This window comes from Thamnophis elegans, chromosome 5 (assembly GCF_009769535.1).
Source record: "Thamnophis elegans isolate rThaEle1 chromosome 5, rThaEle1.pri, whole genome shotgun sequence".
Classification (NCBI taxonomy): domain Eukaryota; kingdom Metazoa; phylum Chordata; class Lepidosauria; order Squamata; family Colubridae; genus Thamnophis; species Thamnophis elegans.
In genome coordinates, this window is record NC_045545.1 from 20,658,291 (window position 1) to 20,670,967 (window position 12,677).

Genomic DNA, 12,677 nt, shown 5'->3' on the forward strand with positions numbered 1-12,677 from the left:
TTACTAGCATTTGGATAATGAAATGTCTGCATAAAAACAACAAAGTTCAGAGATCACCAAAAGCCCCTAATTTCAACCCTAAACTACAAATATTCTCCTTTATTGAAACCTTAGTTTATACAGATAGACCTAAAATTCAACCCCAATACTTTCCATACACAAGCTTGGGCCTTTTCAATACTTTCAGTTGTGAAAGTTTCCTTCATGGTACTAATAATTGTAACACCCTTTTATTGTATCACTGAAAACAAGATCTTCTGTTCTTGAAGTAGCAGTTTTAGCCAAAAATGATTTTAAAGCTGAGAACTTGTTTAAAGGATGATCTGTACCTTTTCCATTAGAATATCCATGCTGATTCCTTTTAATTAAAAAAAAAACACCAAACCTTTCATGAGCTTTACACATTTATTTCACCTTCATTCTTTCATAATCTCCATATGTATTTGGGCAATGTCAGAAAGTGGGCGATCCACAAAATGCTCTTGGCTTACATCTATTGTACAAAGCTGTTAATACAATTTTCCCACCCCTCTTATTTTCAGAAGTGGTGGGGCAGACTATACATTTTACAATAACTACTCATAAGAACATGTATTTTCATGAGATATATAATAATTCAATGTTTCTGTAAGCCATTTAAAATTAAATTTCCCCTTATCAGAAGTCATATTGTTTTCCATTCATTTGTTAGGTTTTCATTTGAAGCTTCATAGAAATACATAATTAGTGCTGTTTGACCGGTTGGTTTCCCTTCATTTCATATGTCAGTTTTAAAATTGGCCACACCTCTCTCACTAGACATGATATATAAAGTAAAAAATTGGGCATTTAATGTAAAGATTCTCTTTGCTCAGTAGAGATAACAAAGCTACATATTAATTAACCTGTTCTAGCATGTGTAATCCAGTGTAAGATCTTATTCGGCCTTTCTATTTGATGGTCATATGTTGGTTGTTTTGGGGGAAGATTCTATCTAATTCAAATTACATCATGTCTTAATCTTGAGCAAAGGATGCACTGGGAAGATTTAAACATGAGGCTTAGCTGTGAAAACCTGGGTTTGATTAGCTCTGTCTTTCTTTGGCAGGAGGGGAGAACCAATGATTAGAAATTTCTATCATGCCAAAATGGATTCCTTGTGGCAATTAGGTATTGAAAGACATTGTTGCAGAATACAGTTGCAAGAAAAAGTATGTGAACCCCTTGGTATTACGTGGAGTTTTGCATGAATTGGTCATAAAACGTGCTCTGAACTTTATCTAAGTCACAACAATAGAAAAACACAGTCTGCTGACAATAATACTACACAAACATTAGATGTTGCCATGGTTTAATTGCACATAACATGTAAACATTCATGGTGCAGGGAGGAAAAAGTATGTGAACCGTTGGACTTAATAACTGGTTGATCCTCCTTTGGCAGCAATAACCTCAACCAAACGTTTCCTGTAGATGCAGTTCAGACCTGCACAACGATCTGGAGTAATTTTGGACCACTCCTCTTCACAAAGCTGTTTCAGTGTAGCAATATTCTTGGGATGTCTGGTGTGAATCGCTCTCTTAAGGTCATGCCACAGCATTTCAATCGGGTTGAGATCAGGACTCTGACTGGGCCACTCCAGAGGGCGTATTCTGTGCTGTTGAAGCCATTTTTGTGCTGACTTACCTGTATGCTTTGGATCATTGTCATGTTGCATCACCCATCCTCTGCGGAGCTTCAGTTGGTGGACAGATAGTCGTACGTTTTCCTGCAAAATGTCTTGATAAATCCTGGAATTCATTGTCCCATCAATGACAACAATCCGTCCAGGCCCTGAGACAGCAAAGCAGCCAAACCATGATGCTCCCTCTGCCATATTTTACAGTGGGGATGAGTTTTTGATATTGGTGTGCTGTGCCTTTTTTTATCCACACATAGTATTGTGTGTTTTTCCCAAACAACTCAATTTTGGTTTTATCTGTCCATAGTATATTTTGCCAGTAGTGCTGTGGAACATCTAAGTGCTCTTTTGCAAACTTCAAACGTGCTACAATATTTTTTTGGGACAGCAATGGCTTCCTCCGTGGTGTCCTCTCATGTACTCCATTCTTGTTTAATGTTTTCTTTATTGTAGATGTGTCAATAAAAATGTTAGCATGTGCCAGAGATTTCTGTAGGTCTTTAGCTGACACTCTAGGATTCTTCTTTACCTCATGAAGCATTCTGCACTGTGCTCTTGCAGTCATTTTTACAGGACAACGCCTAGGGAGAGTAGCAACAGTGCTAAACTTTCTCCATTTGTAGACAGTCTGTCTTACCGTGGACACATGAACATCAAGACTTTGGAGATACTTTTGTAACCCTTTCCAGTTTCATGCAAGTCAACAATTCTTGATCGTAGGTCTTCTGAGAGCTTTTTTCCGCAAGGCATGGTTCACATCAGACAGTGCTTCTTGCAACCAGAAAACCCAAAAGGTGTGTGTTTTTAAAGGGTGGGACAGCTGTCAGCAACACATCCAATATCATCACACTGATTGGAGTCAAGGTTGGCTCACTCCTGGCTCCAATTAGCTCTTAGGGAAGTCATTAGGCTAGGGGCTCACATACTTTTTCCTCCCTGCACTGTGAATGTTTACATGTTATGTTCAATTAAACCATCTAATGGTAACATCTAATGTTTGTGTAGCATTATTTTCAGCAGACTCTGTTTTTCTATTGTTGTGACTTAGATGAAGTTCAGAGCACATTTTATGACCAATTCATGCAAAACTCCACGTAATCCCAAGGGGTTCACATACTTTTTCTTGCAACTGTATGTTGGTTTTCTTCTGTGAAAAGAAGAGCTTTAGCTGAAAATTAAAAAAATATTTTTCTCTCTGTACGGTAGTAATATGTGAAGCTTCCTGTTCGAATAGAGATAAATATATATATATAATGCCACCTTTACACAAATACTTATATTTATTACAGTCCTCTAGTAGACGGCAACATCCTTTGAATAAACATCTCTTCAAGCCTTCAACTTTCATGACATCCCATGAACCTCCTGTGTTTATGGATGAAGATGACGATAGATCCTGCTTTCACAGTCACATGGCCAATGCAGCAGAGGAAGAACCATCAGTAGGTTTTGCATTTAAATGGATTTTTTTTTTAAAAAAAAGTTATGTAAATGCTCTATAAATTAATATAAAGGACAAAGAAATGCTTGCATAAGTAAAAGGTCAACAAACACCCGTGCCTGTTTAGTGCAATAGAAACCCAGGTGTTTCAGATTTGAAGGAGAGACAATGAAAACAGTGCAGATATTCCTTGATTTACATTCATTTAGTGACCATTCAAAATTACAAAGCACTGAAAAAAGTGACTTATGACCATTTTTCACACTTAACAATCATTGTAACATTCCCTTGATCATGTGATCAAAATTTTGATGCTTGACAACTGGTTCATATTTATGGCTGTTTGCTGTGCCCCTGGGGCATGTGATAATCTTTTGCAGCTTTTGCAAAGTCAAGAGGGAAGCCAGATTCACTTAACAGCTGCAATGATTCACTTACAACTGTGGCAAGAAAGGTCGTAAAAGGGCAAAATTCACTTAACAAATGTCTCGCTTAGCAACATAAATTTTGGGGCTCAATTATAGTCATAGGTTGAGAGCTATCTTTATTCCTTTTTCAAATTAACAGAGGGTGTCCCAAACAGACTGATTTATGCATTCTCCTAGGTCAAACCTGATCAAGAAAGGGTGAGGCCAGTCTCTTTTAATTTGTCTGAGATATAGTGGAAAGTTTTTTGTAAGATCCATACACACACATGCACGCGCACACACTTAGGCCTTTTCCCCATTACAGGAAAGCATAAGACAATTCCTGGTTTTATTTTTTCATAGAAAAAAAAATCATACAAGACAAATCACTTCAGAAGTCAACATTTATTTATTTTTTTGCCATTTTACAAAGTCTTTGGGTATTTTGTTCTTCCACTATTAAATCTCATGTTTCAATGTTCTGGTTTATAACAAAATGGCAAAAATCAAATAAAGCTGCATTAAAATTTCTCATACTAGAAATATGTATTTCAGTAGTTTTCAAAATTGTGGGTCAATTTAATTCTGAACTCTTTGGAACTTTGGTACTAAAGAAAAAAGACCAAATTAATGGTTTTGGAATTTTTAGGGCAATTTAAAACTATTTTGAGCCATTTTCCAATATATCCATTGTCTGAGCACTGCCCAGGCGGTAAGTGGAATTGTCAGAGACCATACGCTAAGAGAGGCCTACTGGCCGGAGCCATCTTGATATATCAGCAATCACATCATAGATTGCTATTTATTCTGGAGTTTGTTTAAGAGGTGTGGTTTCTTTTACCTTAATCCTTCTTTCTGTAACTTTGCAATTAAAAGTTGCAATTCTCTCTTTCTCTGAAATAGGATGAAGAAAGTATCCCTGTAGCATATCGTGAATTACCAGAATATAAAGAGCTGCTGAAATTTAAAAAGCTGAGGAAGCAGAAAGTGCAGCAAATGCATGCAGAAAGTGGCTTTGTCCAGCACATTGGCTTTAAGGTTGGTAAAGATTCCAAAGGCCTCATATTTCCTCAGTTATGTGAGTGATGGTTTCTTTGGAAAGTAAGATCCTAATCTGGGTTCAGCATTAAGTTTCCTAGGCAATGTAAGTAAAACCTCAAAGAGTTGGGTGATTACCCTGATCTAATGGAAGATGGGAGGACGTGGTGGCTCAGTGGCTAAGACGCTGAGCTTGTTTATCAGAAAGTTTGGCAGTTCGAATCTCTAGCACCGCGTAACAGAGTAAGCTCCTGTTACTTGTCCCAGGTTTTGCCAACCTAGCGGTGCGAAAGCATGTAAAATGCAAGAAGAAAAATTGGAACCACCGTGCACCTTCGGCGGATAATCATGCCGGCCACATGACCACGGAGATGTCTTTGGACAGCGCTGGCTCTTTGGCTTTGAAACGGAGATGAGTACCGCCCCCTAGAGTTGGGAATTACTACTACATATGTGCGAGGGGAACTTTTACCTTTACTTTTAATGGAAGATGTATTTGAGGTCTGTAAATGTAATGCACCAAACTTTTCACATTCAATTATTGGTTATATTATATAATCAAACTCTAAATATTCAAGTCTGGACTCTTACCAACTGTTTGGGAATAAACCTTACTGAAATCACTAGGCTTTCTGAACAGATTAGTGATAAAATCCTTCTTATAAAATTATCACCTTGAACATCGTAAGCAGCATGTAGAGAAGTCTTCCTTTTAAAATTTCTGAAAAGTGATGTTATACCTGAGCGTCATTGCTTGGAAATTATGGTATTTTTTTAAAAAATTAGTTAATTTGCTTTGTCTACCTTCCCAATCCAATAGCTTCTGATTTATTAGGCAAAATCTCTCATCATTCCTGTCTCTTAGCCATGATGGCTAATTGAACTTCTTAGATTCCCCATGAAGTTTTTTTATCTTTGATACTATGGATATCTGAAAATCAGAGAAAAGAATTTGCTGTTTGCTTACATTATAATGATAATCTAATTTGGATCTGAACTTACTTGCCACTCTCAGTGAACCTTAAATTAGAAGATAATGGAAATGTGTTTTTTTTCTTTCCTTAGTCATTAAGTGAATTTAATACAGGAGGAATGGGGGAGATGAAAGCAAATTTGTAGCACAGTAGAGTAAAATATAGGAAATTGCAGGGGAATGAAAAGAGGAGCAGTTTAGTTGGAGGAGGCAATTGTGTGAAAGAAAACAATTGGAAAAGCTGAGAAGATGCAAAACAAAGAAACTGCTTGAGAACCAAGTCTGAAATATTGACATAGGCTTGTAGATTGCTGCTTTGTCATATTGAGAAGGGGGAGAAACTTAAAAAAAGAATAATTTTATTTTACAGTAATATTAACTATGCGGTAAAACTATTAACTTGGCAAGCTGTTTATTTTTGGAGGGAAATCCTTTAGATCACTTTGCTAAATTTCTTTTCAGTGTGATAACTGTGGAACTGATCCAATTCAAGGCGTCCGGTGGCACTGCCAAGACTGCCCGCCAGCATTGTCTTTGGATTTTTGTGATTCTTGTTCTGACTGGTAAGCAGCATGCCCTGAAGACCAGCATTGACCATTACATGGCTTTATTTTTAAATGTTCATCTTAAAACGCATATTGTAGCATTCATAACCTCTTTGGCATATATAAGGCATGCCTGTGATAATTTTAAATATAGGTTTGTAGGGGACGTGAAAGTGCATGTTCTTGGTGTACATGTTTATTGCTGAAATAAACCCTAAGTTTTTATATTAGATAAATTGTATAATGCAACAAGTGTGGATCTCAAAAGTAACATATTGAAGGTCCAAGAGGAAATGTGTGTTTGGGGCGGGAACTATTGCAACTTCACTATAAATATGTACGGTAAATAGAAGGTACTGGAACAAGTAGATAAATGTGTGCAAAATATTTATTAAAGATGGGAATGTATATAGAATACAAAAAATGAAAAAATGAATAGAGAAATTTAAGATGTGCAGATGATGAGAGAAAGATAATGGATGTTTTTTGTTGAAAGAGATGCATGTCAAGAGAAGGTAGAATAGCTATATATGAAAACATGTTTCTTTCATATTGTATCTCAGGAGAAGAATAAATCCAAGCTGAATGCAGTAGAATGGGGTACTTAAAAATGTGTCGGCTAGACAGGAAAAGGTAGAGCCAAGAATGTATGGATGTTGAATGAATTTGGATTAAATACAGAAGTGAGTGATGGGTACAAAAGAAACGTTTTGAAGTGGTTGGTAGTAAAAGAAAATGAATGTGAATTGACTTGCAAAACAAATACATAAAAGAAATGAGCTGAAAGGAAGGAAATGACTAAGCTAGATGTGGTTAGATGAAATCGATGAGGTCTTCAAATAAAGAGATGAGAAGTTTAAAGAAACCAGAAGTGATGTACAAAGCAAGTACGCAGACGTGGAAAAAGCAAGGAGGATTTGAAGAATAAAAAAAGCATGGGAAAGTATTGTTCATAATATTGGGGATAATTATAGTTAAACACTGGCTTTTTCTTATCCCATGTCTTAATTTCTTTTAAAAAATTGGCTCCCTGCTTCTTTCTTCCTTTCTACAGTAGGCATATTATTTTTCTAAAAGTGATTAGCACCATGGGTAGATATTCATGTTGAAAAACATACCTTCCTGATATAAGCAATTAATTCTGAGAGGAATTTAAGGAGGAATAGTGAGTAGAATATGATCAGTCTCATGCTTCACAAATAACCATTTTTCTTTTTCTTTCAGTCTACACGAAACAGATATTCACAAGGAAAATCACCGACTGGAGCCTATTTACAGAGCAGAAATGTTCTTAGATAGAGACTACTGCATGTCCCAAGGCCCCAGCTATAATTATCTTGACCCCAACTACTTTCCTGCCAATAGATGACAAGGAAAGTAGATGTGCAACCTGAAACATAGTGTCACTTCTGAAAACCTAACAGGGGCACAGTCATTGATTCTGTGCGCACTTTGGAAAGACATGTACTTTCCCAGGAATGTCATCCACTGCTTGAGAGCTTCCCAGGTGCCCTTCTCAAAATATAGCTCTCTAACCCGTCTCGTTACTAGATCACTAAATAGAGGTTGAACATTCCTAGCGTGCAGGTGACTATACCGGGCAGATTTTCTTCACTCCATTAGTCTTTTAAAAAAAAATAAAAAAAAATAAAGTCCAAGAGATGACTTACAAAAGTGTGGCCAGAAAAGAAAGCAAACGTTAAACGTAGTCAATTCCAGAGACTTAAAGAACTTGGCTATTATGTGATGAACAGGTGATAAAATACTTAACATTGAAACAGTTTAGTAGTTTGCAGTTTTGTTGTGGAAAATAGTCTCCAGCACAGAAAACTGACTTCTTTCAGCAAAGTTTTAGCCTGTGGCAGTGTTTGCTTCTAGGAGCTACTCATAAAACAATCACTGTCCCAGAGGTGGTCGTGATAGGCCTTGGAGCTGCTTAATTACGTAGATATTTCTTTTACCTCCTTTTTGTTTTGTTTTTTTCCTTTTTACCACAAACTTATTTACCGAGAGTGAAGCACTACAGGAGGCAACTGTGGCACTGCTTCCTTAACCAGCTCATGGTGTGTGAATATTATAAAAATTGTCATGCAGATATATTTTTAAATGTAATGTTATATAAAATGACCATGTGTTGTGTACAAAACTATGGTGAGAAGTGCCAGTGGTAGTAACTGTGTAAAGTTTCTAAATCCCCACCATTAACTCTTATGGAATACACAGCCTTCTGCCTCTGTATTTAGAGTTGTTAATGCAACTCATCAAAGAAAACTGCCTAATATAAATCATATATGGTAATAATTTTCCTCTTTTTGTAGTATGCACAAGGTCCATGAAAGATTGTATTTTTATTACTATTTAAACAAGGTGATTAAATTTAGCCTGAACAGTGAGCAAGACTTCACATGCATTCTTTTATACTGCTGGATTTTGTTGTGCATCATTTAAAACATTTTGTATGTTTCTTCTTATCTGTGTATACAGTCTGTTCTTAAATAATGTTCAGTTGTCAGGAGAACTGTGAGAAATAAACTATGTGGCTACCGTCTGTTTATATATAGAATGGTTACAGTGACTTTTTTCTGGAAAGGGTGAATTTTTGAACCAACCCTTCGATTTGAAAATACCAGTTAGGCCGTAGAGAGAAGGGGTATCTCGACTTCATCTTTTGACTTGATGTTTTATGCCACCTCTTCCAGGATAATGCTCCAGCACCCTGATTTGAACATGTCTGCTAAATTCTGTACACAACCCTATCTATGCTCTAACGCGCAGACGCACCACTTGTGTGGGAGATTTGCACAGCCAAAGGAATGCTCTTTTCTAAGCTCTTTTCATTGTTGAAACAAATGGGGAATCAATTATGTGGAAGAAGATGATTTCAAAAATGCCCGCAAGACTTCTGTGTAACCTGTTTTAAGTCCACGATTCTTATTTCCATTTACTTGTTCTGCATATCCACCCCCCTTCTCCATTCTCTTTATGAAATAAAGAAGGCATTTTGGTACGCTTTATTAGGTGGAGAATAGCAATGACTGAAAAAGCTTCGTAGCATTTACTATATATTTTTAGTTAATATATCATTTCAACATGCGTAAGTTGTGATCCAGAAACGCGACTTATTTTAACTGTATTAGATTTCCAATTGCTTTAAAAAAAAACTTGAATTTTGGAAATAATTTAGAATATGTGTTTAAATTAAACTACAGCAGTAACTAACAAGGAGTTGGCTGGCTCGTTTGATAACAGCATTAATTTGAGTTTAATTTCAGTGTTAATTTTCACATTTTGTTTAGGTGTACTCACTTTCTGTTAGAGGAGTTGAAGCATTTTTAATGGATAGATGATGCAGTATCATTTCTAAATGACATCGTCTGTAAGCATATCTCATTCTTGAGAAATTTAATAAATCAGAATATATATATATATATAATATAAAACCATACACCTGATGTATTTCACTTTTCTCATTAATGGTAGCAAAACTAATGTTTTGGGAAACGAGTATCTAATGCAAATATATTTCATATTACCGAATATAAGTTCTCTGCACCCAGATGCTACATTCTGATACAGGTTGGTTAACATATTCCAGATTTGTCATATTGGGCATGTTCTACGTACTCATTTTCTATATCCTTTAGATAGAAGGTTGGTTCAGGTGATCATACTGGATTTAGATTTTTCTTTAAACAAGACTCGAGTGATGTGAAAAATATTTCAAAGTTAAAACTTTCCAACATGGAAAGCATTTCCTTTGGGAAAATAATCCACTTTCAATAAAATGAGCCATTCTAACCTCTATCTTGTAGTCTTTCCATGAAATAGGATATTTGGGAACATAAAATTTTAGTTTCAGAGCGCTTTGCACAGTTCCTTAAGGCAAAGACTGATTCCAGAGTAAACCCGATAATTCCAAACAAATTTATGTGGCAAGCCAAAATGATAAGGAAAATTATCTTGTTTTATAATTCTCTCATTCTTCCATTCTCGTTTGTTCAAAACATGTTTTCCTATCTAAATAATGACTTTATAGATCTCCTAAATTCATATTGGAAAAAGCAGATGATTGTCTCTGAAATTTGCGTTGTTAAAAACTGTTTTTCAAGATAGACTTCTGACTATACATTGCTTCTCAGAAGTGAGAAACTGCATATATATTACACGTTGTCAGCAATTGACTGTACCCCACCTTCCGTATACTGGTCTATGACCATAATAAAGATTGATTTGATACGTTTCCAGCAAAGTTTCAAATGCCCTTTGAATTTAAATTTTTGTTGTTTCCCATTTCCCTTTATTTAGTGTAGAGATTCTAGGGTTCTTGCTCAAAGTGCAAACCAGATGTTTATATGGTTCTTGTCAAACTGTTCAAATTTGTAGTTTTAAGTGTTAATAATATTTTTTTTAATTACTGTCAAATGTTGTCTTTGAATACAACTGTCTTGTTTTGAAAGTTGTACCACACCTGTTTCTTAGTGGAAGAATGTCTTCTAAAAGAACTGAAGGGAATGTTCATAACTATACAACTATAAAAGTTTTTGGAATTCAAAACTCTACACCCAATTAAGTGAAAATGTTTTATGTGGCTTTGGATTGGATACCTATTTGTTTTGCAGAAGCCTTAAATACAAAGAGTAAATTTGATTACCCTTAACATTTGTCCATACATTTTATTTTTATTACCTTTTCATACAAGAGTAGTAGGTTGAAAAATACAAATTTTTCTGAATTGTTCATTGATAATGCAATTGTTCTAGCATGCAAGAAGAGATAGAGGACAGCCAAAGAAAAGGAGGCAGTTTCTTATACAGGCTATTAAGATTTTTTGTTCCTTGATCAACATTCCAAAAAACTTCAGTATTTCAGTCATCAAGAAGTAAGTGTGTGTGCATATACGCATGTGGAAAGCGTGTAGAAATCTGAATTGAACACTGCTCATTTACGATTTAAATTTCCCATCATGTTAAATGCCAAGCAATAAATTAAAGGATTTAAACCTGACAATTGCTATATGTAGCTGTCACATATACAGCAATCAGTATTTAGAGACAATGATTTGCCTGTAGTATTTTGAAATGTGTGGATTTTTTTTAGACACTGCCATTATTAGCTCTAAATCAACCCATCTTAAAGATATAAGCAATATTTGGCACTTTTTCTTTTCTGCATACATATCCCTCTGTAAGCATTGTAAATCAAAAATCTTTCAAACCATAACTACATAGGATACTTGCATGGATGGTTGTATCACAGCTAGTCCTGCAATCACAGTTATTTCACACATGGTTCATATATTGCATATCACGCTTTTTGTGAGTCTCTTCCAATTCACTATTTGGTTTGTAAATGACTGCAAACCTAATTGCAGACATGTTCTCGTAAAAGATAATGACAGAAAACAGACTGTTCAAGAACTACAAAAAAGAGCAAGCTTAAATAGCCTCAAAAATTGATTTGCGTTCAGCAGCAAATTCACTGTTACAACACTTACTGACAGGAAATACTGTGATTGACTGTATAGTATGTCTTGTAGTAGTGAAAGAAGCATGTTTGTGTGCTATAAAACTCAGCTGCTGTTTACCATGCTGGCTTTTTTAAACCTGTGAACGGCAAACTATCATAGGCCATATACAGTACACGTGTCATTACGATACCATTTAAGTTACAAAGATTTTTACAATGTTTACAACATGCATTAATTTTCCAAGGCAGCAGCTATTGCTTTGAACAGCATTTGTAAAGAATACTGTATTCTTGTATGTGTTACAGCACTGCCATTACATTAAATTCTGAAAGTGATGCTATTCCTTCAGAAAAGTATTGACTGAAGTGCATATCTCAAGAAAAACTTCCTCTGGTGTTCCTTCTGCATTTATCTGTTGAAAAAGAAAAACAAACAGAGAAGTTAATTTCTCCTTTAAGATTCTTTTCACATAGTAAAGGACAACAGCAGCCTTACATAATTAGACGCCTCCCAAACTTCCCAGACTCAATAACCACTGTAAACAGGACTGAAGAATGCTGAAAAAGAATAGCATTCTTGAAATAATATGCAATACTCAAAACCAAAAACAGGAGGACTTTTAAAAAGATCTCATGGGGTCCTGGGTGTTTTCTGAGCTTGGTGAGTTTTAAAGACATTTCATTACCAAACTAGATAACAGTAATGCACTGATGATGTCATCTAGTTTGGTAATTAAATATCAGCAAGAAAGCCTACAAGCTCAGAGACCATAGAAGACCCCACAGCTTAACCCTGAGTTACAGATATTCTATCAGATCCCATTATGCCTAAGTAAATTCAGCCATTAATTTGAATGTTGGGTGGAAAAGGAGTGGACAACCGGGAAGAGAACTTAGAATGCCTTGCTTGGAAACAATACTGCCTGATGCTCAGGTCTACGAAAGCATGCTATTGAATATTTTGTCAGGTTGAATCTCTTGTTAGTGAGGAAATAAGTAATCAACTTCACTAGTAGAATTCAAGCAACAGACACCAGCCAAGCCTTTATAATATTACGGTAAAAAAATCTTAAAAGATAAAGTGCCTTAGGATTGGTCTGTTGTTAAAGGCCGCACATTCTGCCAACCTGCTACTTATTGGGATGT

At 35.7% G+C, this 12,677-nt stretch overlaps 2 protein-coding genes across 6 annotated transcripts in view; one reads left to right on the forward strand and one right to left on the reverse strand.

Moving 5' to 3' along the window:
- Positions 1-8,619, forward strand: part of ZZZ3 (zinc finger ZZ-type containing 3) — a 50,416-nt gene extending 41,797 nt beyond the window's left edge. For all 5 annotated transcript variants that reach the window (XM_032219098.1, XM_032219094.1, XM_032219097.1 and 2 more), the window contains 4 exons: positions 2,951-3,103; positions 4,413-4,547; positions 5,983-6,083; positions 7,290-8,619. In XM_032219098.1, the coding sequence (XP_032074989.1) occupies positions 2,951-3,103; positions 4,413-4,547; positions 5,983-6,083; positions 7,290-7,434 (534 nt within the window). In that variant the 3' untranslated portion in view covers positions 7,435-8,619. The remainder of the gene's footprint in view (positions 1-2,950; positions 3,104-4,412; positions 4,548-5,982; positions 6,084-7,289) is intronic.
- A 763-nt stretch (positions 8,620-9,382) lies between these two features.
- AK5 (adenylate kinase 5) overlaps positions 9,383-12,677 on the reverse strand; it is a 131,435-nt gene continuing 128,140 nt past the window's right edge. Inside the window, exon 14 of the mRNA XM_032219099.1 lies at positions 9,383-11,944. Within this exon, the coding sequence (XP_032074990.1) occupies positions 11,870-11,944 (75 nt within the window). The 3' untranslated portion in view covers positions 9,383-11,869. The remainder of the gene's footprint in view (positions 11,945-12,677) is intronic.